The sequence below is a fragment of the Panthera uncia genome, chromosome D1 (genome assembly GCF_023721935.1).
Source record: "Panthera uncia isolate 11264 chromosome D1, Puncia_PCG_1.0, whole genome shotgun sequence".
Classification (NCBI taxonomy): Eukaryota; Metazoa; Chordata; class Mammalia; order Carnivora; family Felidae; genus Panthera; species Panthera uncia.
The window spans coordinates 17,787,443-17,813,137 of NC_064808.1; the positions used below are offsets into that span (position 1 = coordinate 17,787,443).

General features: G+C 39.9%; 1 protein-coding gene across 1 annotated transcript in view; it reads right to left on the reverse strand.

Annotated features, from left to right (window-relative positions):
* The window catches only part of HSD17B12 (hydroxysteroid 17-beta dehydrogenase 12), a 167,683-nt gene that overhangs the window by 39,326 nt on the left and 102,662 nt on the right, over window positions 1-25,695 (reverse strand). Inside the window, exons 4-6 of the mRNA XM_049617598.1 lie at window positions 23,746-23,853; window positions 8,044-8,108; window positions 6,900-6,944 (exon numbers count right to left, since the gene is read on the reverse strand). Coding sequence (XP_049473555.1) covers window positions 6,900-6,944; window positions 8,044-8,108; window positions 23,746-23,853 — 218 coding nt within the window. The remainder of the gene's footprint in view (window positions 1-6,899; window positions 6,945-8,043; window positions 8,109-23,745; window positions 23,854-25,695) is intronic.

Below are 25,695 nucleotides of genomic sequence, written 5' to 3' on the forward strand. Positions count from 1 at the left end.
TGTGTGTGTGTGTGATGTCATGCTTCCTTTCTCCATGCTAAACATCTCTAATTCTTTCAGCCACTCCTAATAAGACATGATTTCAAGCCCCCTCTTTGGTTGAGTGAAGGAAAAACTAAATTCTGATGCCCTGCTTAAGACTTCTCCCCTCATCTTGGAGTGCCTGGGTGGCTCAGTCAGTTAACATCTGACTCCGGCTCAGGTCATGATCTCGTGGTTCGTGAGTTTGAGCCCCACGTCGGGCTCTGTGCTGACAGCTCAGAGCTGGAGGCTACTTTGGATTCTGTGTCTCCCTCTCTCTCTGCCCCTCCTCCACTCATGCTCTGTCTCTGCCTCTCAAAAATAAATAAAAACATTAAAAATTTTATTAAAAAAAAAAGGACTTCTCCCCAACCCCAAATAAAACAAACAAAACTTCCTGTATAATTTCTCACTGTAAGTAGAGGTTGTTAATAAATTCTATTCTGGGTCACACCCCACCCACCTTCTTCTTTGCTCTAAAAGAGGTAGTAATAAAGAAGGGTGAAATGTCCTCTCCACTTGTCAGAATGGTAGACTGGAAATTTCCAAAGGGATTGAGGTATAGGCAGGGCCCCTACCTACTGTCCACCTTCTTCACAAATGCCAGTGGCAGCTTCAGGACCCACTACCATCAGAAGAAATGGTTTTCCCACCCCTAGGTAAGAATTTCAAGTAGTTTAGGGAATACTGTTTGGGTAGTGTTCATCTGAAAAGGAATAAAGTGTCTTGAGGTCCTAAAACTGTCATTAAAGGCATCAAAAAACTGTCAGGCCTACAGAAGGAAGGGAACTCCAAATCAAACAAGTGATCTCAAATCAGAAACAAACAATGCGAGCAAGATCTGCTTTAGAACTGGTCTTTGAATTGCGGGGAGCTCGGTGTCCTGCCTGTTTGAAATCGGACTTGTACTGATCTGTCTCTGGAGTTGCGGGACTTCTCCCGTTTCCTATTATTTCCCCCAGAGTAATCAACAGTACTACAACAATTTTATGTGCAAGCTCTCAGTATTCAGAGATGGAAAGCCCTCCAGGCACAAAACTGCAACTGTTTTAGAAGAGTCTGGTTCAATGTCTGGAGGCTTAATTATCTCTAAACTTGGCGATTTCTGGTCCGAAGGTCATTGTTCTGGAGGAGAAATAAGACTTATCTTAGATTTTAGTCACAGAGCATCTCAAATCACAAAAGGAAAAGCCCCGGCTAGTAGGACCTCTCTTCTGAGCTCTGGAGGCTGATCTACCTGCCATGTTGGTCAATTAGATAGAACTTCCACACCACTGCCCTCCTCGCCTTGGCACTTACCCGCTCTGCAGAGAACAAGGACAGGACTAAATTTACCCCTGAAGGATGTGAAAGCAAAACTGTAAGGCATGCAACAAGCCTTCTAAACACCTCTTGGGTGACCTCAACTAACAGTTTTATGTCTGGTGAAGGGAAAGTCGAGTTGAGCAGGACTTAGACAATGGCCTGGGAGAGGTGACTGGACTCTATGATTACACATCAAGGGTCTATAGTCAAAAGTATTCTGGTTAATATTTCTTCCCCAGTATTCTTCTGGGCCACTCACCACCACTGCATCTGGTGATGACCTGTAATTTCTCTGGTCAGGATATTTCACTTCTCTTATTCCTCTGTCGGGATGTGGAACTTATGTGACTTTTTATAATCTGACCTACTAACACAGGAGCACACGGACCACATGATAATCCCAGACCTGACACATCCAGGTCAATGCCTGTGAGGTGGCACAGGACCTACAACAAGATGCTGGGGCCTCACCCAACAAACATCTCCAGACTAGGGGAACAAACCCAGGGTCACAGGGGTATACTGATTTCACTCCTCTTTCCTGGCATGCTTCTCAAGTCAGGCGTCCCTATCGAGCGGTTTGGCGAGGAGGCAAAACTTGGACCAGCACTGATGATGAGAAGAAGCTGTTTTCTTTCTGGTATAAACTATTTTCAATACATTTATTATGACATTAGGCAGCAGACACCCATGCCCTAGTTCCCCTGATGTCCAGCCACCATAAAATCTTTGAAGATTCTACAGCCAGACCAATTTTCATCTTCTTTTAAGTTTCCCCAGGGCTCCGAACATAGTTACATTTCTACAGGAAATGTAGCCCTGGCCCTGGAACATAACACAGTCAACTAAAGCGCAATAGGCCCAATTCATCAAAATACACCATAGGGCAAATCACAGCAGCATGGAAGAATGCTGAGCCTGGGAGCCTCACACAGAAAACCTTATCCAGGTGAATGCCCTTTCTTCAGTAGACAGAAAATCAACTCATATACCATAACCACATATGGCCACTCTGCCACTAGAACCACCTTTCTAAAACGTGCATCAGATGCCACCTTACTTTTCTGCTCAAAGGTTCTCCATCCCTCTTAGCCCACTGCCCAAGCTCGTGCACAATCATGTCCTAACTCGTCTTTCTGGCCACTGACTGGTTACCCAGTGCACACCACTCGCCTCTGCCTCCTCGAGTCAAACCATTCTTACACCTGAACACTCACTAGTCATCTATGCAACAGAGATGCCAACCACACGGATCCTGTCTGCAGCACAACAAAGACCACTTGGCTACCCTCCGGATGCTATTCATTCCGTGGTGAATAAAGCAAGAGTTTTGAACTGTTTTTCCACTAAAAGTGCACATCACAAAGGTACAGGAAGGTTCGTATTTACTCTAAAGATAAAATAAAGGATGACTATTCAGCTTAATGTACAAGTGTTTTAAAATTTTTTTAATGTTTATTTATTTCAGAGAGAGAGACAGACAGACAGACAGATAGAAAGAACACAAAAGGAAGAGGGGCAGAGAGAGAGAGGGAGACACAGAATCCAAAACAGACTCCAGGCTCTGAGCTGTCAGCGCAGAGCCCAACGCAGGACTTGAACCCACAAGCCGCAAGATCATGACCTGAATCGAGGTTGGACGCTCAACCGACTGAGCCACCCAGGCGCTCCAGTGTTTTGAATAGCAAACGCCCTTAGTGCTTTGTAAATGGGATGTGATTTGCAAAAACCAGGCTTACAGACATGGTAAGCCTGAACCCAGTTCCTGTGGCGGTGACACTTCCCACCAATATGGTTCACCATATGATATGCTATGACATGTTTAATAAGTTAGCATTTGTCTCCCTGACTCATTTCGTGGTTGAACAAGTACGTATGCCAATGTGGAAAGACAAAGCAGAAGAGGAAGAAGGAAGAAGAGGGAGAGAAGCATTTCATAATCTGTCGAGATATTAGGACTGGTGCTGCACATTCTTATCTCACAGTTATTTAAAAAAACCTGAGAGGTACTCTACAGTGCTGTTGGATTTGTGCTGCTCTTTCGGCACTGACCCCCTGCCTACTTGTCTTCAAGCAGGCATGAGGCGACCACCACCACACGTGTTGCTCTGGCTCAGAAGCTGCTTGAAGGATGCAGTGTGTGGCCGTGAAACACAGCAAGCTGACTGGTTCTCACAGGTCAAGGTCAAGACCCTGGGCTTTTACTGTTAGTATTCAGTAGACTGCCAGCCAAAAATGCATGTCTTGGGAGACAGAGGAGGCCGTGTTTTTTTAATATCAAGGCATATAAACATGGAAGCACTGACAAGCAGAAGGCTACAGGAGAAAATACTACTGTATCTAGAGTAAAAATTATATATGGCTTATCTGACAAAGGGGTTAAAATTTTCAGGAGACTGGGGCGCCTGGGTGGCTCAGTCGCTTAAGCAAGACTTTGGCTCAGGTCATGATCTCGCCGTTCCCAAGTTCGAGCCCCACATCGGTCTCTGTGCTGACAGCTCAGAGCCAGGAGACTGTTTCAGATTCTGTGTCTCCCTCTCTCTTTCTTTCTTTAAAAAAAAAAAAATTTTTTTTAATGTTTATTTATTATTGAGAGACAGAGAGAGATAGAGCATGAGCATGGGAGGCGCAGAGAGAGGAGGAGACACTGAATCCGAAGCAGGCTCCAGGCTCTGAGCTGTCAGCACAGAGCCCAACTCAGGGCTCAAACTCACAAACTGTGAGATCATGACCTGAGCTGATGTCAGATGCTTAACCAACTGAGCCACCCAGGCGCCCCTCCCTCTCTCTTTCTGCCCCTTCCCCACTCACACTCCGTCTCTCTCAAAAATAAACATTAAAAAATTTTTTTCATAAAAAAAAAATCAGGACATTAATTTGTAGCTAATATTAACACTTCTATAAAATAAAATTTAAGCACTTCAATATACTTTTCATCATTAACTCATTAAATATATTAGGAAATACATGTACACAGTTGTAACAACTCATTATTTTTAGGCATTTGGCCAAATGTGCTAGAAAACATTATCAAAACAATAGTACACAACAGTCATTTCAAGAGGCAAGACCACAAAGTATATTAATTATAGACCAGAATGTTAGTTTTGATCAAAAAACTTTGCCTACGGGGGCGCCTGGGTGGCTCAGTCGGTTAAGCGACCGACTTCAGCTCAGGTCATGATCTCACAGTCGGTGAGTTCGAGCTCTGCGTCGGGCTCTGTGCTGACCGCTCAGAGCCTGGAGCCTGTTTCAGATTCTGTGTCTCCCTCTCTCTCTGACCCTCCCCCGTTCATGCTCTGTCTCTCTCTGTCTCAAAAATAAATAAACGTTAAAAAAAAAAAATTAAAAAAAAAAAAAAGCTTTGCCTACTAACGAATAAACTCAGAGTTGCACACAGATACTAAACATCTTTATCAGCTCTGAGAGTAATAGTAACATTCTTGAAGGCCCTCACTAGGAGCTGGGCACATTACCTTATTTAATTCCCAAAACAACTCTGTGAGGTAAAGAGATTAACACCCTCAATTTTACACATGAAAAATGGAAGCACAGCGGGCAAGTAATCTGTTCTGGGTCAAACCACTAGTAAACTGTAGAGTTATTTAATTGACTTGAAACCTCATACAGATTATTGTCCAACGACAACATTTATACAGGTATGCCAAGAGAAATAGCCTTAAAACTATACAGATATATTCATATCAACCATGGTTTAAAAGCATCCGTTTTGTGTTTGGGGGGTTCTTGCTCCAAATCTACTTAAAGATTGTTAGTAGTTTACCTCACTTAAACTGAATCTTAAGTAAGAGAACAACTCTGGCTAAAAACAATAATGGAAAAGATACACTGATTATTTTCTTTTATAAAATTATTTGTCATATTATAATATAATTCAGATGAGGTGCCTTTAAGTAGCAAGCTACCAAATGTTACACGGTACATATGCAGGGATGATGAAGGTTTTGTTTTGGTAACTGGTTTACATGAACCAACATGTTGTTCAAATCATATAAAACCACACAATAACTGAATTAACTAAGTACTTGAAATGCAACATGTGTAGTATCCAGGGAGAAGCACAGCCATACGTGAAGAGGTGGACAAGGCATAAGATTTTAGGGCCCTTGGACTTTAAATCAAGCATGTAACAGACATCACTTCTCAGGGCATGAAGACATAGAGTTTTTCTTTAAACATTCACAATAGAGAAAATGATCAAGACTGTGCCATCAGCTGAAAACTAGTAATTAAGTTCTTATTTATATTTATCTGGTTAACTCTAATAGATTTGAGTTAAATATTTTTTTATTTCCTTAAACTCGAAGAGTTACTAAACACGGATTTGGCTTTTCTGTCAGTACAACGGTCCCCCTCACCTGTGGTTTCACCTTCCAAGGTTTCAGTTGCCCACAGTCAACCGAGGTCAACTGTGGTCTGCAAGCAGATGATCCTCCTTCAGACACAATGTCAGAAGGTCAAGAGCAGCCTAACACCCGGTCACAGTGCCTACGTCCTTCCCCTCAGTTCATCGCAGCATGTGGGCATTTTATCATTCCACGTCCTCACCAGAAGGGTGAGTACAGCACAGTAAGATATTCTGGGAGAGACCACATTCACCTAACTTTTATTACAGCATTATCATTATAATTGTTCTATTTTATTGTTAGTTATTGTTAACCTCTTACTGAGCCTAATTTAGAAATGAAACTTTATCAGGGGTATGTACGGATAGGAAAAAACAGTGTATATAGGGTTCGATGGCATCTGGGGCTTCAGGCATCTGCCAGAAGTCTTGGAACATATCCCCGGTGGATAAGAGGGACACTGCTGTGTGTTCACATCTGAAGCTTCTGACGTTGCCTACGCAAATTCTGTCTCGGGCAATATTTTTTGCTAGGCTAGTGTGCGGAATCAAGGTATGGTATCAGTGACTGCTAACATATAAGGAGAAGTAGTGCTCAGATGCTCATATTTGCTACTTATTCCCCGCCTCCCACTTTTGTTTTTTCTTTGCTGCCTGTTCTTCCTTTTAGCACATGTTAGCTACGGTGTCTTTTCTAGGCACATACAAGTAACACGACTTTAATGCATGCCTACCAACTAGAAGCCAGAGTAATTTTTATGTGTGGCTAATAAAAATCGTTCCCATTACTTTTAGTCCCATACTGCCACACAATGCTTTCCCACAACATTTCATTCACCTGCTTACAATGTGTTACAGGGGATACGAAAATGGAAATAATTTATCAGTGAAGAACCGTGTGTAGATGAAAACTTTGTAAAAATCCGTCTTCAGCCTAAGTTCGTTTGTGTAGTCCCAGGGACTACTGCACTGTTTGCACAGAGGAGGCATTTCATAAATGTTCAATTGTTCAAAAGCAAAATTACACAGAAACTTGTTTGGTCTTCAGCTCTTTCTACACCCCCAAAACATAAGGAAATAAGACCGCCTTCATCAGGGATACATATTTACATGGAAAGAAGAGATGACTAATGTGAACAAACTGGTCGTGAGTTTTTAAATAGAATGAACCAAAAAGGGATGACATATTTATAAAAAAGCTGCTTACCTTACAAACAGAAAGAACATTAACATTTATCAGTTTCTTGATGGTCTGTAAAACAAATATGGACAATTTTATATACCTCTGATCATGGAAGTAACCATATTAGATACATACATACGTGATCTAGCAAACCACAGAAAGTTTCCCCAGATACAGTAGAGACACAGGAAAATGGCAGGAGTTGGGGTACAAAGGCAGATTTTGTTTTATTCTCAGTGCTACAACACTTTTCTACCAAAAGTAACAATTCATGCTAAAATGCAAAATCCAAGGTAGACGTGTAAGAAAAATCTGGAAGCAAAAGACACTAAATCTAAAAGAAATATGCTATTTTCTTTCTGCTAATATTGAAAGGAGAAATTATTGAATCTAAGATTTTCAACAATTCTTTTTAATTCACATATTCCTTCAAGGATATGCTTTTCTAATTTTTATTAAAGAATTATGCATGAAGTGCCTGGGTGGCTCAGTTGGTTAAGCATCGAACTCTTGATTTCAGCTCAAGTCATGATCTCACAGTTTGTGAGTCTGAGTCCCACATCAGGCTCTGCGCTGACAGTGCGGAGCCTGTTTGGGATTTTCTCTCTCCCTCTGTCTCTGCCTCTCCACCTCCCCCAGACACATGCTCTCTCGCTCTCAAAAATAAACAAACATAAAAAAAAAAAAAAAAAAGATTTATGCCTGCTTCAAGAATATAGCTTTCATTTTGGTAAGTTTACCTGAATCAACCATATTGCTATATATTAACATATTTATGATTTCTAAATTGAAGTTTATAATCCTGATACTTAAAACAGAGCTATTTTCATATAATAAATATAGAAATAAGGGTAACAAGATGAGCTACTACTGAACTTTGTACTATACTAATGAGGTTATAAACATCTTCTCGTTCAATCCTTCCAAGATCCCTGTGAAGGCACCTATTTTGTGGATGTGGGAATGGACATCCATCTTGTGGATGTGGGATGGTGGGATCACCCCCAAGGTAACTCAGGGAACAAGAAGACAAGCCACAGTGCAAACCCCGGGCAGCTGGACTCAAGTGCTCACAGTGTGAACCATTATACCATACTGCCTTGCCAATATTCACATGCTCTCCTTTTGTTACCATACTATTAAAAAAAAAAAAAAAAAAAAGACTTACATTGTCCAAGTCAGGAACGTCCAGAAAGTATTCAGGATACTCATACGACACTCCCACATTGTTCACTGAAATAAGACAAGATCATTAGCTGGCTAACATAACATAAACTACATTTTATACATTTATTGAAATAAGGAGATTAATAATATCAAGACTAAAGTGATACATACAATGAAATCAAATACTGTTTATGACTGGAGTAATCTTTCCCACACTCTTCCACCCAAAATCTATCAGTATTTGTATAGTTCAAATGTCTTCCTCATTAAGCCCTTCCTGAACCTACCATCCAACCCCCCCTATAAAGGGACTTTCTCTTTGCTTTAATTTCCACAGCCCCTTGGAGTGTGTATTCTGCCTCTGTGATAGTTATTTGTAGATATCGCTTGATATCTCTCTAGACTTACATTTTCATAATGGAGTAGAAAGAGTGAAGGGTATTGCAGCGTAGGGGACCAGAAACCCGCATTCTACTAGAAACGGAAAACATGTGACTAGGGATAAGTCACGTATGAGACGCATCTCAGTTTCTTCATCTCTAACACGAGAGCTTGTTTAATCATTCAACAAATATTTGCCATATGCCTACATACAAGACATGCACTAGAAACTAGAAACACCAGAAAGAAAAAGGCAATCTTTGGCATCATGGTGCATGCTGTGTTGTAGGAAGAGAAAGACACTGAACAAAAAGAATAAAACATTTATTTCATTACAAAGTACACTGTGCCATGGGAGCCTACGCCTGGGGTCTGACATCATCCAGGGAGTGAGGGAAGACTTCTTCGTGGAGGCCGAGAGTAGGTTCAGACTAAATGTCTCCAATGAACCATCCGTCCCTACCAGACCATAAGCCCTGAAAATCAAGATCATGTCCTTGTCTTTCTATATCCTCCCTCCTCAGTCACCTCACCTAAGGCTGGGACTACAGGACAACTGAGAAGCCAAGAAGAAATTTATATACAATTAGGTACATGACTAATACTCAGATATCCTATGGTTCTCCCTAGCTCTGGAAAGACAAACCCAGAATAAGGAACGTTTGTAGGAATACATAAAATATCTCGGAATTTATTTTAATTAATAATGAAATGGATAATCTCTATCTACATTTAATCACTACAACAACCCTACTAGGTAGTTCCTATTACTACCTCCCTTTTACATAGTAGGAAACCAAAGTTCACAGCGGTTAAATAATTTGCCAAAAGACATAGAGCAAAGTAAGACTGGGACTCCAACTCTGGAAATTTGACTTCAGAGGCTGGGCTCTTAACCAGCATATTAAAGCTGCATATGCCTCCACCCAGTATTCAGTTCAGGAAAAAATATCAGCAGTAATTGGGTAAAAAAAGAAATCTGGTAGCCATGTTTAATAAAACTGGAGTATTAGAAAAGAAAGGTTTTGGTAGTAAAAAGATGGTGAAATTATGATCCGTCTGCGAAAACTCAGAAAGCACTGTGCCAAATAAACCCGGTAACAGTAGCAGTAACTCTTTCAGTAGACTAACAAAATTAGCGGTGCGAAATAACTCAATAAGGGTTCTATAGTTAGCAGTAAGCCAGTCACTTGAGGCTGTGAGTCTCAAGATTCTACCTGCACAACTTGGTCGGGATGGACTAAACAAAATCACTGAAAATTATCTGAAAATCAGAAAGCAAAGAACAGTGGCAAAGCAAATTGTACATAATTACAATGTATGCTCTTGTGGACAAGGATTATATCTAAACATAATTAATAACCACAGGTCCAAATCTATTTGTAATTTATTCAACAGGTTCTCTACCCACCAGAGGTTCAAGGAATCGATTTTATACAGACCTTTAACAATTAAGGCTAAACTGGTTAAAGGTGAGGCATTATGTGCCCTTGACTTTGCTTTACCCATGGATAGAATTATAAAGGATGAATAACTCACAGCCTAAGAGAAACAACAACTAAAGTATCTGTTAAAATGCTACAAATAAACAAAATATTTGTTACAAAGTCAGCTTAAAATAGACTCTTCAAGGAAAGGTTTTGCCAAATTGTAATGTTCTTCAGGATTGAAGAAAAATTCTGACACTCACAGCCAACTCCATTTCCCCTCACTCTCCTGGATCTAGAATACCTTTTTCAGTTTTCTTTGTAGCCAATGGAAATACTAATACTCCAGTTCAAAGTGCTGAAGAAAACTGGATAGTGTAATTATAAATGTTTTATTCACATTTTTTTAAAGACTTGATGCTTTTTTAGGAGTTAATTTATTTTGAGACAGTGTGTGTGCACAAGAAAGGGAGAGGCAGAGAGAGGGAAACAGAGAATCTCAAGCAGGTTCCACACTGTCAGTGCGGAGCCTGATGTGGGCTCAATCTCTCGAACCATGAGATCACCACCTGAGCTGAAACCAAGAGTCGGATGCTTAACCAACTGAGCCACCCTGGCACCCCCCAAATCTTTTAAAATCCAGATTGTGTGTGTGTGTGTGGGGGGGGTGTGTTGTGTGTGTGTGTGTGTGTGTGTGTGTGTGTGTGTTTAATCTGGGAACTCCATAAACAGTACACTTGATTTAGTAATTTCAACATGTACTGCACGTACAAAGTTGAGCTAAGGAAGCCCACAAAAAACCAAGCAAGCAGGGCAATGTCACTCTGATTAAGGCACTAACAATGGACAATCTTCCAATCTGTTTCTAATTGAGCAAAGGGAGCCATCAAAACTACATACTCACACAATGAAAATGTGAACATCTATTTAATACAGTTCTAAAAAAAAAAAAAAAAAACATGGTTCAACACTTTAGCCCAAAGAAATAGAATCATGTATAAGGGCCATGTTATTATAACCAAAAACATACACAGCAAAAAAAAATGTTAAAGCTGGAATAGATCTTTCAGAGCATCAAGCCCAATTTTATGAGGGGAAGTACATTACAAGGTCAGACTGGCAATTTGTCCTATTCCAGGGCTTAGGACTCTAAAATCCCTTCCTGTTTTGTTAGTTGCGCCTTTTGCTTGTGAAATATTCACTACCCGTAATCTCTCCACGGTTGGTAACCACTTTAGAGTGCTATTATTTAAGAGTACAGAGAAAAACAACTGTTGCTCTCAAATAGCTATTTCCATAAACTGCACAATAGTGCAAATCTTTTGAAAAAGGCAACCCCACTGCAATTTTATTTTGAGACATTAGGTGGCAGCAATAACCAAACGGCGGGCGGAAAGCTTTAAGGGAATTGGAAAAGGAAGAAAACAGGCTTTGGGTAGGAGTGAAGGATGGAAATATTTCCATTATAATGTAATCTCGCTAAGAATCGGTGCGTGCAATGCCAATATTACAGAATTCATTATAGAATTCACCAAACTAAACAGTGCCACAAGTGGTTCCAAAAGTATTCAGATAGTTGAAAATCCCTTCTAAATGGTAGCATTTTAAATTGGCATTAAATATCTGTTTATTAGTCAGGGTCGCTTTTTTTTTTTTTTTTAAACTTCTTCAAGTAAGACACAAGAGACAAATTTTAAATTTTTTATTCAGTGACCCACAAAAACCTTTCACTCGCATAAAAGACACTGTGTCTTTCCAAAAACAAAGGATGCCCATGTCATCTCAGAATTCCAACTAGGACTTCAACAATCACCACAGGATCATGAACAGATAGGCAATCTTTCCTGTCAGCTTCTCATTGGAGTGCTAAGATAAGAAAAGTTCAAGAGAAGAGATGAGGCAAACAGAGAGCAGAGGTCACAAAAGACCAAGAACAAGGGCAGGGTAATTGGAAAAAGAAGGATGCGGTGGTGAAAGGAGCAATTCTAAAAGAGCTGGCCCTCGCTGGAAAGAACAGTCAATGCCTGGTGCTCAGCAGTGCCCTCCCACACCCCCATGCAGAACTTCTGAAAACACCAATACTGATAAAGTATTGTATTATAAAGACTCAAAATCCAGAGTAATTCTGAAATGTTATGTAGATATTCTGTATCATATGATTGCTAAAAATCACTTCCACATCTCTCATACTTAAAAAGAACATACACAAGATTTCTGTTTCTTCTAAATTCATTTGCCGCTGTTTCTGACCTTACCAAACTTCGAATCATTTATTAAAACCATCTGCTTTTGAGATAGTGATGTCATTAGAAAATCAGATATTTGGTATCTGGTTGGGCATGAGGGAGGAAAATACACTAAGTTACTAGAAAATGAAAATCTACTTGAAGAAACAGTGATAACCGATACAGGTGACCACACACAAAACACCTTCAATCTGCTTTTTTTAGATTAATCAGAGGCGTAAGAAATTAAGGTAATATAAAAATACATCATCTAATGGTTGGGCTTCCCAGTAGATGTCAAATAATGTAAAGTATTCCCGATTTCCCACTCATCATATCAAAGTACAGATGTTAAAGGTAATTTCAGTCACATTTATAGTGATACAGACTAATCCAGCCCAAGCACTCAAATTAAAGACTAGAGAAATGGAAAACCTATTATAGTTCATTAATAAAATGGATTCGAAAAAAAATGCTGCCACTCATCCCTTTTCAAAACAAACTGAGTTTTTTTGAATGCAGACTTCAGGAACAGCGTATAAGCCAAAAGCAGGTAGAAACTTCTCCCATCTTAAGCTTTTGAACTCACAGGGTCCAACAGACCCAAGTTTCAGCCCTAGCTCTACTACTACGAGCTCCTGACAAGAGGCAAGTGATTTCACCCCAGTGAGCCTCGGTTTTCTCAATGTCCTTATATATAAAACAGGGCTAGTAATTTAAGAAATGATAGGGATCAAATCTTTAACTCAATTCCTGGAACATATCAGTATGTTAATCAGTGGAAGAGGAAGAGCATTTATTTTTGGGTGATCATTTCTTCTTCTTCTTCTTCTTCTTCTTCTTCGTTTTTAGTTTATTTATTTTGAGAGAGAGAGCAAGCAGGGAAGGGGCAGAGAGAGAGAGAGAGAGAGAGAGAGAGAGAGAGGGAATCCCAAGCAAGCTCCGCACTGTCAGTGCAGAGCCCAATGCAGAGCTCACACTCACAAACTATGAGATCACGGCCTGAGCCAAAATCAAGAGTTGGACACATAACCGACTGAGCCACCCAGGTGCCCCTGTGTGGTCATTAATTCAACAGGTAGCTCCTGAACCACTCTGTACCCAACACTATTCTAGGTGCTGGGATGCAGCAGGAGAGGCAAAGTCCCTGCTTTTATCATATGTGGACAGCAGCAAAGTGGAGAGATCCTGTGGAAACAGCCAGAATAACTGCTCGTACTGATTAAGGGTATCCCAGTTGTTCCTCTACCCTCTATTTCTTTCAAGTAGATCTAGTCTGACAGTCTATAGAGAGTTTGCAAAGTGAGGCAAAGAAAATTCCTTCTTTGCCTTATTTAACATATTGCTGTAGCTAGCACATGTTCATACTCTGACAGATGATATTTGGAACACCATGTAAAACATTTTGCAAACTTTACAGTTTTCATACACTTGTGAGTAGCAATTTCTAAATAAAAGAGAGTTTACAAGGCTTTAAATTTGCAGTGCCTTTAATCAGAAATTGAAAAGTTAAGACTGAGTCAGAAGCAACACAACAGAACACTTTATTTCTACTGTTTAATTATAAATTGGTATGTGATCCTCATTACAAAACTAGGTAAGATCTGCCATCCATAAACTCAGAAGAGAGGAGGAAAGAAGGATGACAGGAGGTTGGTGGTTAAATCTGAGCGAATGGGAGGAACATTCGTCAACTTCATGCATTACGGTTCTGTTTACATTTCTGAGATCACAGCTAATTACCCAGTTTTAAGTTAAAGGTTCTGCTTTAATTAATACCATTAGTGGTTTTCAAGTGAAAGGAGACACATTTGAATTCTAAGTCTTATTCTCACTTTAGAAATCCAATCTCATCCAACACATCTAATGGAATTATACGGCACTATACTTAGTCTGATAATGTTCCTGATGAGTCTCCTAGTCTTAAAAAAAAAAAAAAAAAAAATCCATGTATCTATTCCACTTGCTGTGATTGGCAGCCCCAGGCTTTGGCCTCATTCAACACAGAGGAGGGCACTGGTGCCAGGGATCCACAGGTCCACTTGAATCTCCACTTGGACTTCTCATAGCTCTCTCAAGCTTAACATATCCCAAAGTGAAATCATCATTTTCTTTACAGAATTTTCTCCCGATCTAGGGTTTCTTGTCTTAGGGAAACAGCACAGAGTTGCTCAAGTCAGAACCTGCAAATTGCAAACCACTACTTGTATAATCCTGGACAATATTTAACCTCCTTAAGTCTGTTTCTTGTCCTAAAATGGGCACAGAAGCAGTAAGGTCTACTTTATAGTACTGTTGAGGATTACATGAGATTTGTTAGCATGGTGTCTGGCATATAGAAGCACTTGGGGATGTTGGCAATAATGATTGGACACACCAAACAACTGCTATTGTTATTAATCAGTGCTTCTATCAGACAAAACCTCTGATGAGGACCCTCTCTCAATAGACACTGGTCCTGTTTCTACTTCCTAAACATCTCTGTAGTCAGGCTACTTCTAACCATTCCCAGTGCCTGAATCCTAATGTAACCACTGTCATCTTCTGTGTCATTGCTGAAAGAAGCTTACTGGTTTCCTTTTATCAATTCCTGCCCTCTTCCACTTGAAGTCAGAATAATCTCTCTAAAATGATGTCAATTTACTGCTTAAAACTCTACAATGTCTATACTGTCTTTCCAGTAGAGCCCAAACCTATTAACTTGATTTTCTAAGCCTTTCATGAACTGGCCCTGGTTATCTCCTGACTGGCCACTGTCCCCTTTGCAGTCCGTGCTCTAGATTTACAGTTCTTCCATCAGTTCCTCCAACCTGTCAAGCACATTCACCTCCAGCCTTTTCTTCTACCTGGAAACCCTTCCCACATCTCTTCTCCCAGGGTTAATCAGCCTTTAGGGCTCACTTTAAATATTACTTTCTCAGAGACCATCTCTGACACCCTCAGCTTTCTCAGTAACATATTCTTTCATTACATTCACAGCTTGTTCAATAGCTGCCTTCCATAAAAGCAGAATGAGTATCAGTTTTATTTACTGCCGTATCTCTGGAATTTTATGTGTTGAATGAATTAGTACATGAATCAATCAACAAACAGAAAGGAAAGGTGCCCTATAATAAAGTATTTGTCTGGTCTTTGTCCCAGATTTCTGGGGTAGAGGTTCTAAACCCTTGCTATTTCCAAGATGATAGGAGTTTCTTTGTAATTCATGGTGGGCCTTTTTTTTTTTTTTTTAAGCTTTATTTATTTAAGTAATCTCTACACTCAACGTAGGGCTTGAACTCATGACCCTGAGACCAAGAGTCACATGCTCTGCCTGCTCTACTGACTGAGCCAGCCAGGTTGGTTGGCCTTTGGATCACAACTGAGATTATGCTAATGAGATGAATCAGGATGGGGCTTGGTCACCAAAGAGACCAAACTGTGTGACTAGGAGGCTAAGGCCTTGAGCCAGCCCAACCTGCGAAAAGGGAGAGGGACTAGAAACGAAGTTCAGTCACATAGCCAAAGATTCAATTAATCATGTCTACATAATGAAACTCCAATAAAAATTCTGGACACTGAGCTTTCTGGTTGGTGAACATTAAGCACAGGGAGGGGGTTCACCTTAACCCCACAGAGAGGCACAGAGTTCAGAACCCTCTCAGATCTTGCCCTATGGGTCTCTTTATTTGGCTAGTATTAATTCCTATCCTTCATAATAAAACTCTACTTGTGAGTATAGTGCTCTCCTAGTTCTGTAAGATGTTCTAGCAAATTATCAAACCTGAAGGGGTGATGGGAACCCCCAAATTTGTAGCCTGTTGGTCAGAAGTGCAGGTGGCCTGGAGACTGCTATATTTGAACTAAGGGCAGTCTTGTTGGGGACTATGCCCTGAACTTGTGGAGTGCACATTAACTCTGGGTGGTTAGGGACAAAATTGGATTGCATTACAAAAGGGAAGTTTTGGAAGTATCTTAAACCCATAAATCATATCCTGATGTAATAGGCAAACGACCATCTGTTCTACCATCATGTTCCTGTAAGCCTTTCCTGTATACTTAAGCTAATAGCCTCTGCCCTTTCTTGGGCGTGAGCCATTTTATACCTGAGCTATGGGGGCAGGTGGTGGTATTTCCAAACATAAAAATTTATCTTTGGTACTCTCTCAACTAACTTTCTCTTGCCCTTCTATTCTTCCTCCCTTTCACAACACCCCACTGACCAACCTACCACTACAGTTTCCTCTTTTTTGTTGTTTTTTTTAAGATTTTAAGTAATCTCTACAGTTGAACATGGGGCTTGAGGACTCGGGGGACCCTGAGATCAAGAGTCACACACTCTACCGACTAAGCCAGCTGTACCCTTCTACAGTTTCCTCTTTAAGTCTCTTCCTTTCCATTTCAAAATGATTTTTTCACGTCTTTCACTAACTACAACAGCCATTTCCTGCAGGTGACTAATCCATCAAGGTCATAAACTAAATGTACTAAGCCCAATAAGATGTAAATGAAGATGTCACTGGCCCTTTCGGAGACATTTTAAAAGTCAACTTAAAGCTAATTTCTAACTGGTAAAGTTCCTGAAGAGAGCAAGAAGTTAACAAGTAGCTTTATAAATTTCTAAATCCTCTGAAGAAGCAAGACTCTTCTACTTGTAACTTCCTTAGTCAGCTGGGACTGGGAAGCTACGCAACTCTTAACAAGTTCCTTCCTTCCCAGCGGTCCTGAAGAATTTTCCACAACCCAGTTCCTACAGGCCTTGGCTCTCTCTCCTCAGCCTATATATACCTATTTCTCTTCCTTTGATATATCGGGGACTTATATTGGGGACTTATATTGAACTATATAAGGAAGTCACCTCTGGATTCCAACCCAAATAACCTAGGAGTTTGCCATTTGGAAGCGAACTGGCCCTTTCCCTGAGTAGTGAATAATATTCTTGGGCCTTCTGTTGAGAAGTTTTAAAGACTTAAGTATAAACAGAGATAGAGTAGACTGATCTTAACTATTCATCTCTGCTCAAACCATATTTGAGGATAAATATTCTCAACATTTGACCATTCTCTATCTTGTAACATTCTGGAAAATACTAGGTTTTAGAGGAGAAAAATGGAACACATGCCTCCAAAGCATTACCCATAAACTATAAGGCTGCATGGGCAAAGATAACAAAAAGATATCTTTGCATTTAGCTGAGGAGAAAAGAAGGACACAAATTAAAAGAAAATATCCCATCAAATACATAAGCGGAGCAAGTATTCACTTAAAATGGCATGGGAAGAAAAAGAAGAGTAAGTTCTATTCTAGCTTTTGCAGTCAATAATTTTTGCAATTAATTGACTTTTATTATCTATACTATTGTTGGCTACATACTATTATCTATACTGTTATTTATACTATTGCTATTGTCTATACTATTTTTAATATTACACTATTAAAATGATGCCTCTTCAGAAAATTATGGCACTGCATGCACATAGGAAAAGGTCAACAGGTAATAAACACTCCTGAATACACTAAGCCAGCACAGCGTCACATCAGCCTGTACCAACTAAGTCTCTTGATTCTGCAACTTACACAAAGCATGACAGTATGTATGCATGGAGAAGACCTTGATAGCGTTTGGCATGGTGAGATTCTTGGTCTAGGACGCATTAAGAGCTTGAATAAAGCTGTGATTGATTTTTTTTAATGATTCACAAATGAAGTAGCTGTTTTCTCCATGAAGACCTTTTTATTTTTTCTTCTAGGACAAAGAATGTCACTTTTTAAAGGTTAAAAAAAAGTCATAGTAGTGGAATTTGAAAACAGTGTTGTCTGTGGCATACTTCAAATCCAAGGCTACTCTTTTGGCCTTCGTAAAATACGCCTCCTGCGATGTGTTATGCCAAGTCCTCCAAACCAACAGTGGAGCACACATGAGAATCTCTCCTGAGGAAGCAAGCAAGTAAGCATTGTAGCATTTGCATTTTGTTAACCCGATTGTTTGCTTATTCAAAGCAGTATTGATGTCATTTTCTCTAAATAGTTGAAGTTTTTTAAGCTTTCTCAAATCTGTGTTTCTTGGCATTTGCCTGAAAGAAGACAGCAGATGCTTACTTATTTTACATAACAGAGTTAAGAATCCAACTTCTCAACCTTAAGCATTTATAGTCTATCAAGTTACTGTGACCTTTCAGTATAAATTCAAACAATTCATGGCCATTTTCTTCCCACTTATCTTACCGAAAACTTGATGTTTCTTTCATGACAAAGGGCTTTAGCATTTTCCTTGAAATTCTGACAATGCTCATTTTCTTTATTAAGCACTGACTATATACTTTGGTGGTTAATGCTATTCAAACAAATGGAGTATACCTTGGTGATTTATTTTTTCTTTTATCATTCCCAGTTTCATTAATACTCAGTAGAAAAAATTCCTTTCTACGCCTGCATATAGATTGCTAGGTCTTACCAGAAATCCATCTACATGTTTATTATTCTAGCAAATGTAAGAAAGGTGAGGCCATGACATTACACGAAGGAGGAAGGAGAATAAATGAGATTATTTCCTCCTTATGAGACACAGGTTAGGGTATGTGGGATCTGGGTGGGGAGCAAAGAGGGAGGAAGGTGAAGATACATACCCAGGGAATTATAAAAAAAAAAAGGAAACGGGGGCACCTGGGTGGCTCAGTTGGTTAAGTGTCTGACTTCGGCCCAGGTCACGATCTCGCGGTTCATGGGTTCAAGACCTGTGTTGGGCTCTGTGCTGACAGCTCGGAGCCTGGAGCCTGCTTCAGATTCTGTGTCTCCCTCTCTCTCTACCTCTCCCCCGCTCACACTGTGTGTGTGTGTCTCTCTCTTTCCAAAATAAACATTTAAAAATATTTTTTAAAAGAAAAAAATACATAAAAAGAAAACATAAACATTAGATTCCTCCCCCAACAACAGGTTCTACAATATAACCTGTTCTACACTAGAGAACGAACTGTAAGATTAGAGTTGAAATATGACCTAGTGATAAAATGTAGCTCATAAAGTGATTTATATTTATATTTATATTTATATTTATATTTATATTTATATGGTGTTTTAGTAGTTCCCTCCAAAACCTTGACAAAATTATGATGCAATGTAAGTCTATCTGCTAATAATTGTCAATAATTATGTACACCTTATGATTAAGGAGACAGTTGTAATAGAGTAGGAAGAAAACGAAACACTCAGCCAGTTAATAAGATAATGTACGTGAAGATGGTGGTATAGACTTGAAAGGATTATGCAAACATAAGCTACAATTATTTTTATCATCGATTTGTCACCAAATAGAAATTTATGCATGTAAGTTGTGTGTGTGTGTGTGTGTGTGTGTGCCAATAAGTAATCAATCAGTTTAATTGCAGTGTAACTTTAAAGCGGGGTTGCTCAGCCTCAGCACTACTAAGATTTTAGGTGATGTCCTTGCTGTGGGAGTCTGTCCCTGTGTTGTAGGATGTTTAGCAGCTTCCCTGACCCGCTAGACCTGACCCACTAGGGGCTACTAGAAATTCTTCCACCTCCTCCCTCAATTAGTCACCATTCGAAATGTCTCTGGACAATGCCAGACAATGCAAAATTGCTCCTGGCTGAAAACCCTGTTAAAGCCTAAGAAAAATGTAAAAATTATGGCTCACCCACACAAACTGAGGATGAGAGACAGCCAGTATGAACTGGAAGCAAAGATGTCCCTCACTGGGCACAATATGGCTACTGAACACTTAAAATGTGGCTAATCAGAAATGAGAAATGTTGCAAGCATAACATATGTAGGAAAGGAAGACGTAGTATGAGAAAAAGAATGCAAACTATTTCAATAACTTTTTATATGGATTACACGCTAAGGTGATATTTTGGATATGGAGGGCTAAAATAAAATACATTACCAAAATGAACTTTATCTGTTACTGTTTACTTTTTTTAAATGTGGCTACTAGAGAAGTTAAAATGACACACTGGCTCATGTTATATTTCTATATTTCTATCAGACAAGGGCTGAACTTGAGCAAAAACTATCCCTCCTTCACACTAATATTCTAAGCAGCCTTTCTTTGATGATAGGGAAGGGAACTCAAAAGAGCTCTGTCCTCAGTTTTTTCCTTACATTCTCTATATTCGCCTTGGATGAGCTCTAGTCTCAATGTTTCAATGAGATTACTATTTACAGATAACTAATCTCCGAACTCTATCTCCTGTTCATAGCTCAACTAAAACCTAGATCCAGGGCACCTGGCTGGCTAAGTTGGTAGAGCATGGGACTCCTGATGTCAGCATCATGAATTTGGGCCCCACATTAGCTGTAGACATTATTTAAAAAATAAATAAACTTAAAAAAAAAAAAAAGACAGAGAGAACCCTACTTTAAATAAATAAGTAAATAAATAAATCAATCCTAGATCCATATATCCAACTATCAACTTAACAACCCCACTTGGGCATCCTGGATGAACCCCAAACTTAAATGATCCTCATCCCAAACAAGATTCCTTCAGGATTCCTCATTTTAGTAAATGGCCCCATTGACCAGGTTCTCAGGCCAGAAACCTGAAAGTCATCCATGAGTGCTCTCTTCTTCATCCCCCTTGCAATCTCTCACAAAAGTCTGCTTCATTTACTTCCTAGTATTTCTGGAATCCTCCTTTCTCCCACCCCACGGCCTAGGCCAAGTCACCATTACTGTGCCCTATATCACCTCCCTCTTCCCCTTTATACTGTTACTACACCATACCCTGCCCTTCTCAAAAGTGCTGTCTTTCCTACTAGAACATTATACTACATGAAGTCAGGCGCTCTCTTGTTTGCTGCTATGTCTCTGGTTCTTTGACGAAAAAATGAATGAAAGCATAAAGAGGGTACAAACTGCTACCTTACAGGTTGCAATTTACTAAGGAGCTGGACTGTAAGAACAAGGGTTCCATTAGCATATGAGGCCTGGAAAATATCAGTCTTTATGTCTAAATACAGACTTAGGTGTAGACACAAGTCCTAGGGTTCCAGAAGTGGGGAAATGTGCTTGGGCACCACATGCCCTGTACTCTCATCCTTCACAGATCTCTCTACTGTGCCTAAACTCACACTGTAAACTCTCTATATGTTGGGTCAGGAAAGAACAGCTGAGACTGCCTTTTATAATCCTCCAGCCCTCCGGGAAAATGATGCCTGACATTTCCCATCTTCAGCACCATTGTCTCAGAGTATCTATAGTTTCAAAGTTACCCAGTGAAAAGCAGCTAAAAGTTATACAAAGCTTTAAACAATCATGAACTATTTCTGAAACAAAATTATTCTCCAAGAATAGAAGTTCAAGACAAATCTCTTCTCATTAGGGATACTCAATCTACCTCTGCGCTTAAGCCAGCCTTCATTCCCCTATCCATGTACAACTAGTTTGAAAGGGTGGAGAATGGACCATGGCCGTGTCTATCCTAACTAGTAAGTTACAGCTGCTGCTGATTAGGAAGTTTGAAATGACAAGAATTTTATAGATGTTAGTGGTGTTCTGGGTATTCCAGAACTGGGCTAAGAAGGAGGAACTTGTAAAAGATTCCAGGCAATGCGTGTATTTAGAGAAGAACATGTAGACACATGGGCAAAAACCACACCCATGTCTCCATTCACCTTTTGCCATGGGCTCTCCTATAAGTGGGAGAGTAGTGGTGTGGGTAGGCAGGGTGTGGTGTTATGTGATAGGGACCAGGCAGGAGCTGAAGCACAGCACATCAAGGCCAGGGTGAATTGCAGGTCCAAGGGCACTACATAGGCTACATATATGTAACTCTTTTCTTTTATTGTCTTATCCAGAAATTATATAAAAGACCACTCTTACAGTATGAGGAGGGGAGGTGGGGTCTCAACTAAAGAAAGGTTAGGAAACTTTTTTTAAGTTTGTTTGTTTGTTTGTTTGTTTATTTATTTATTTTGAGAGAGAGAGACAGAGTGAGAGAGAGCACAAGCACACATGCAGGGCTGAGAGGCAGAGAGAGAGGGAGATGGAGAATCTCAAGCAGGCTCTGTGCTGTCAGCTCAGAGCCGGATGTGGGGCTCAATCAGAGAGTCTGACTCTTGATTTAGGCTCAGGTCATGATCTCATGGTTTGTGGAATTGAGCCATGAGTGGGGCTCTGAGCTGACAGCGTGGAGGCTGCTTAGGATTCTCTCTTTACCTCTCTCTCTGCCCCTCACCCCCGTGTATGTGCTTGTGCGCTCTCTCTCTCTCAAAAATAAATAGACTTTAAAAAAAATTTTTTTAATGTTTGTTTATTTATTTATTTATTTATTTTAAAAAATAGGAACACACCTTTTTATTTATTTTTGAGACACAGAGAGACAGAGCATGAACGTGGGAGGGGTAGATAGAGAGGGAGACACAGAATCGGAAGCAGGCTCCAGGCTCTGAGCCATCAGCCCAGAGCCCAACGCGGGGCTCAAACCCACGGACCGCAAGATCGTGACCTGAGCTGAAGTCGGACGTTTAACCGACTGAGCCGCCCAGGCGCCCCAATGTTTATTTATTTTTGAGAGAGAGAGAAACAGAGTGTGAGCAGGAGAGGGGCAGAGAGAGAGAGAGAGGGAGACACAGAATCTGAAGCAGGCTCCAGGCTCCAACCTGTCACAACAGAGCCCAACATGGGGCTCAAACTCATGAGCTGTGAGATCATGACCTGAGCCGAAGTCAGCTACCCAACCGACTGAGCCACCCAGGCACCAAGACTTTTTTTTTTAATTATTTTCTCTTCATTTTTTCTCCTCTGATAACCCCCAGAAGAAAATGATGACAATTACCAACCAGGCTCACACCAATTTAGGCAGTGGGATAAAGAAATTTGGCAGAGAAGCAAAGCTTTTCTGCACTAGATGTTCTGTGTCTTTCTGGAAATGACTCAAAAAGTGATGAGTACCTTCACAGAGCCCATTTTTTTCCCTTAAAATGTGGTGACTCTTTTCCATAATAATGTTCAATACCTGCCCTATCTTAGCAAAAGCATCGCTTTTTAGTAATTAATAAGAGCAAGGTAGCCAAGATATAACAAAATGAAGTATCAGACTTGGAAAAAACAAATAGAGGGCAGAATCCTGACTTTACTACTTGGTATTCACATGACCTTAGGCAAGACTCTCAGCCACATATTCTCAGCTGGGGTGATCCATCCCAGTGGTACAAAAACTGGCTCAGGGAGTGGGTAGTGTAAGATCTTATTCTTTGTCTGTTAAGGCACAGATATACACACAGTACATAAATAAGACATACTTCATGAGAGGGAAGATTAGGAGAAAGTAATGTCTAAAAGGGCTCTTTGGGTGAGAGAAGGGTGGTAACAAACAAAAGGTTGAGAAACACTTTCCTTGGCCTCCATTTCCTCCCCTGTCAAAATGGGTATCACCCACCTTAAAGAATTATTATGATAGAATCATATCTAAATACATACAAAGAGAATGAGAGACAGAAAATAGAGAAAACAAGCAAAATTGTAAAATAGTCATTAAAATAGAAAACACAAAGACCTAAATGTATATAGATTAATGCCATCTAATAATCAATTGTATAACAAGACTGTTTTCTTCTCACTACTCATTTTACCAACTGAATACCTAATCCAAAAAGGGAATGTACAATCATAGTAAAAGGCAATTAGTAAATGTAAGAAGAATCTATAAATGCGACAAAGATACAAACCTAAAACACCAATTTTCAGGCCTGCCAAGCTTGTTTTAATTTTATCATAAATATCTTCTGATGCAAAGTCAACAGCAATGGTCATTGTTTCCACCTTGAATTTTTCTCCTAGGGAAAAAAAAAACACAAATGGAGAGAGAGAGGGAGAATTACAACATGACAATTAAGAGGAAAACAACTGATGACATTATCTTTTCAAACCCTTTTCCCTGTCCAATTCGATATGAAATTTAGACCAGGATAATTTTAAGCAATCATGAGACCATCTAAGAGATGATACAGAGTCAACACAATAAGTCTGCAATAAAAATTCCAATGTTGTTACAGAGCTGGCTGACTGCTCCTTAATCAGTTCTTCCTCTATAAATCAGTAATGACTCCTTTTTAGGCCTGTAGGTACAAATAATAAAACATGTAGGGCACCTGGGTGGCTCAGTCGGTTGGGCGGCCGATTATAGCTCAGGTCATGATCTTGTGGTCTGTGAGTTCAAGCCCCGCATCAGGGTTTGTGCTGAGAGCTCAGAGCCTGGAGCCTGCTTCCGATTCTGTGTCTCCCCCTCGCTCTGCCCCTTCCCTGTTTGCTCTCTGTCTCTGTCTCTCAAAATTAATAAACAATAAAAAAATAAAAAACAAATAATAAAACATGATTCGTATCATAATGTTATATACTGTTTAAATATCACTGGTTTTGTGATTTTAATTGCAAACAATGCTTCATAATTTCAGGAAGAAGGATTTATATTCCAAAATGTTTTAAAGTGTGATATATAAAAGTCCATCTTATTAGGGCACCTGGTGGCTCAGTCGGTTAAGCATCTGACTTTGGCCCAGGTCCTGTCTCGTGGTTCATGAGTTTGAGCCCCTCATTGGACTTTCTGATGACAGCTCAGAGCCTGGAGTGTGCTTTGGATTCTGTATCTCCTCTCTCTGCCCCTCCTCTGCTTGCTCTCTCTTTCGAAAATAAACATTAAAAAAAAAAAAGTACATCTTCTTAAAATGGAAATAAAATTAGTATGATCGTAATGGAATTTAGAGGCTTGGTTAATAGTTAATAGCCACTACATTAACGAATCCACACAAAACGCACAATAATACAGCTGCAAAGTGACATAAGAAAAGATCTCACTCAGTTTTCTACTTTGTACGGGACTACTGAGGTACAAACAGAGCTAATGAAAATAACAGATTGAGAAATGAGACTCTGGAGAAACTGACCTTACTGAGGTAATGCAGAATTTTACTTCTGCCCTCACTCATGAGCCCATTTGAGAAGATGGCATGGACTGTGAGGTCCCCCAGGCACGGGTACCAATTTTACTTTCATACATATTTGCTAAATGGCTTTGAGCCATTTGCTAAATGGCTTTGCAAGTCACATTTCCTCCGTGAGCCTCACTCAGCAACCTCTCCCGAAAATGAAGGTGAGGCTACCCAGCTTAAGATTCGAGGCTCGTGTGGTATCTAGTGATATACAAGAGGCACTCCATAAATGTTGGTCCCCTCTCTCCTCCACTAACCCTGTTCTCACTTCACTTAGTGAAGTTCAGGTAACCAAGAATGTTTACTCTTTGGAACTTGATGAGAATCCAAAAGAATTTAAAAACGCTGCTTCCAAAAAAATAGATTTTTCTTCATTTGAAGTTGATGCTGGCTCATCACAGAGTATGGAACATTGATCCACACAGGTCACCGTTCTTGATCCACCACTAAAGAGCTGGTTCACGAGAGATCAGTTTGTTAGTCTCAAGGAAGTATTGACCTTAGGTAGGAACCCATGAACGAACTAGAGATGAGAATATCTGACCTACAAAATATCGTATCTGGTGTTAAAGGCACACTTACTATTCCAATATAAATGAGTTATTATATGTGTTCATGTAATGGAGAGCCACATACACAGTTGTCATTTTATAATAGCTGGTTCAACAGGTCTTATTATAAATGGTTCCC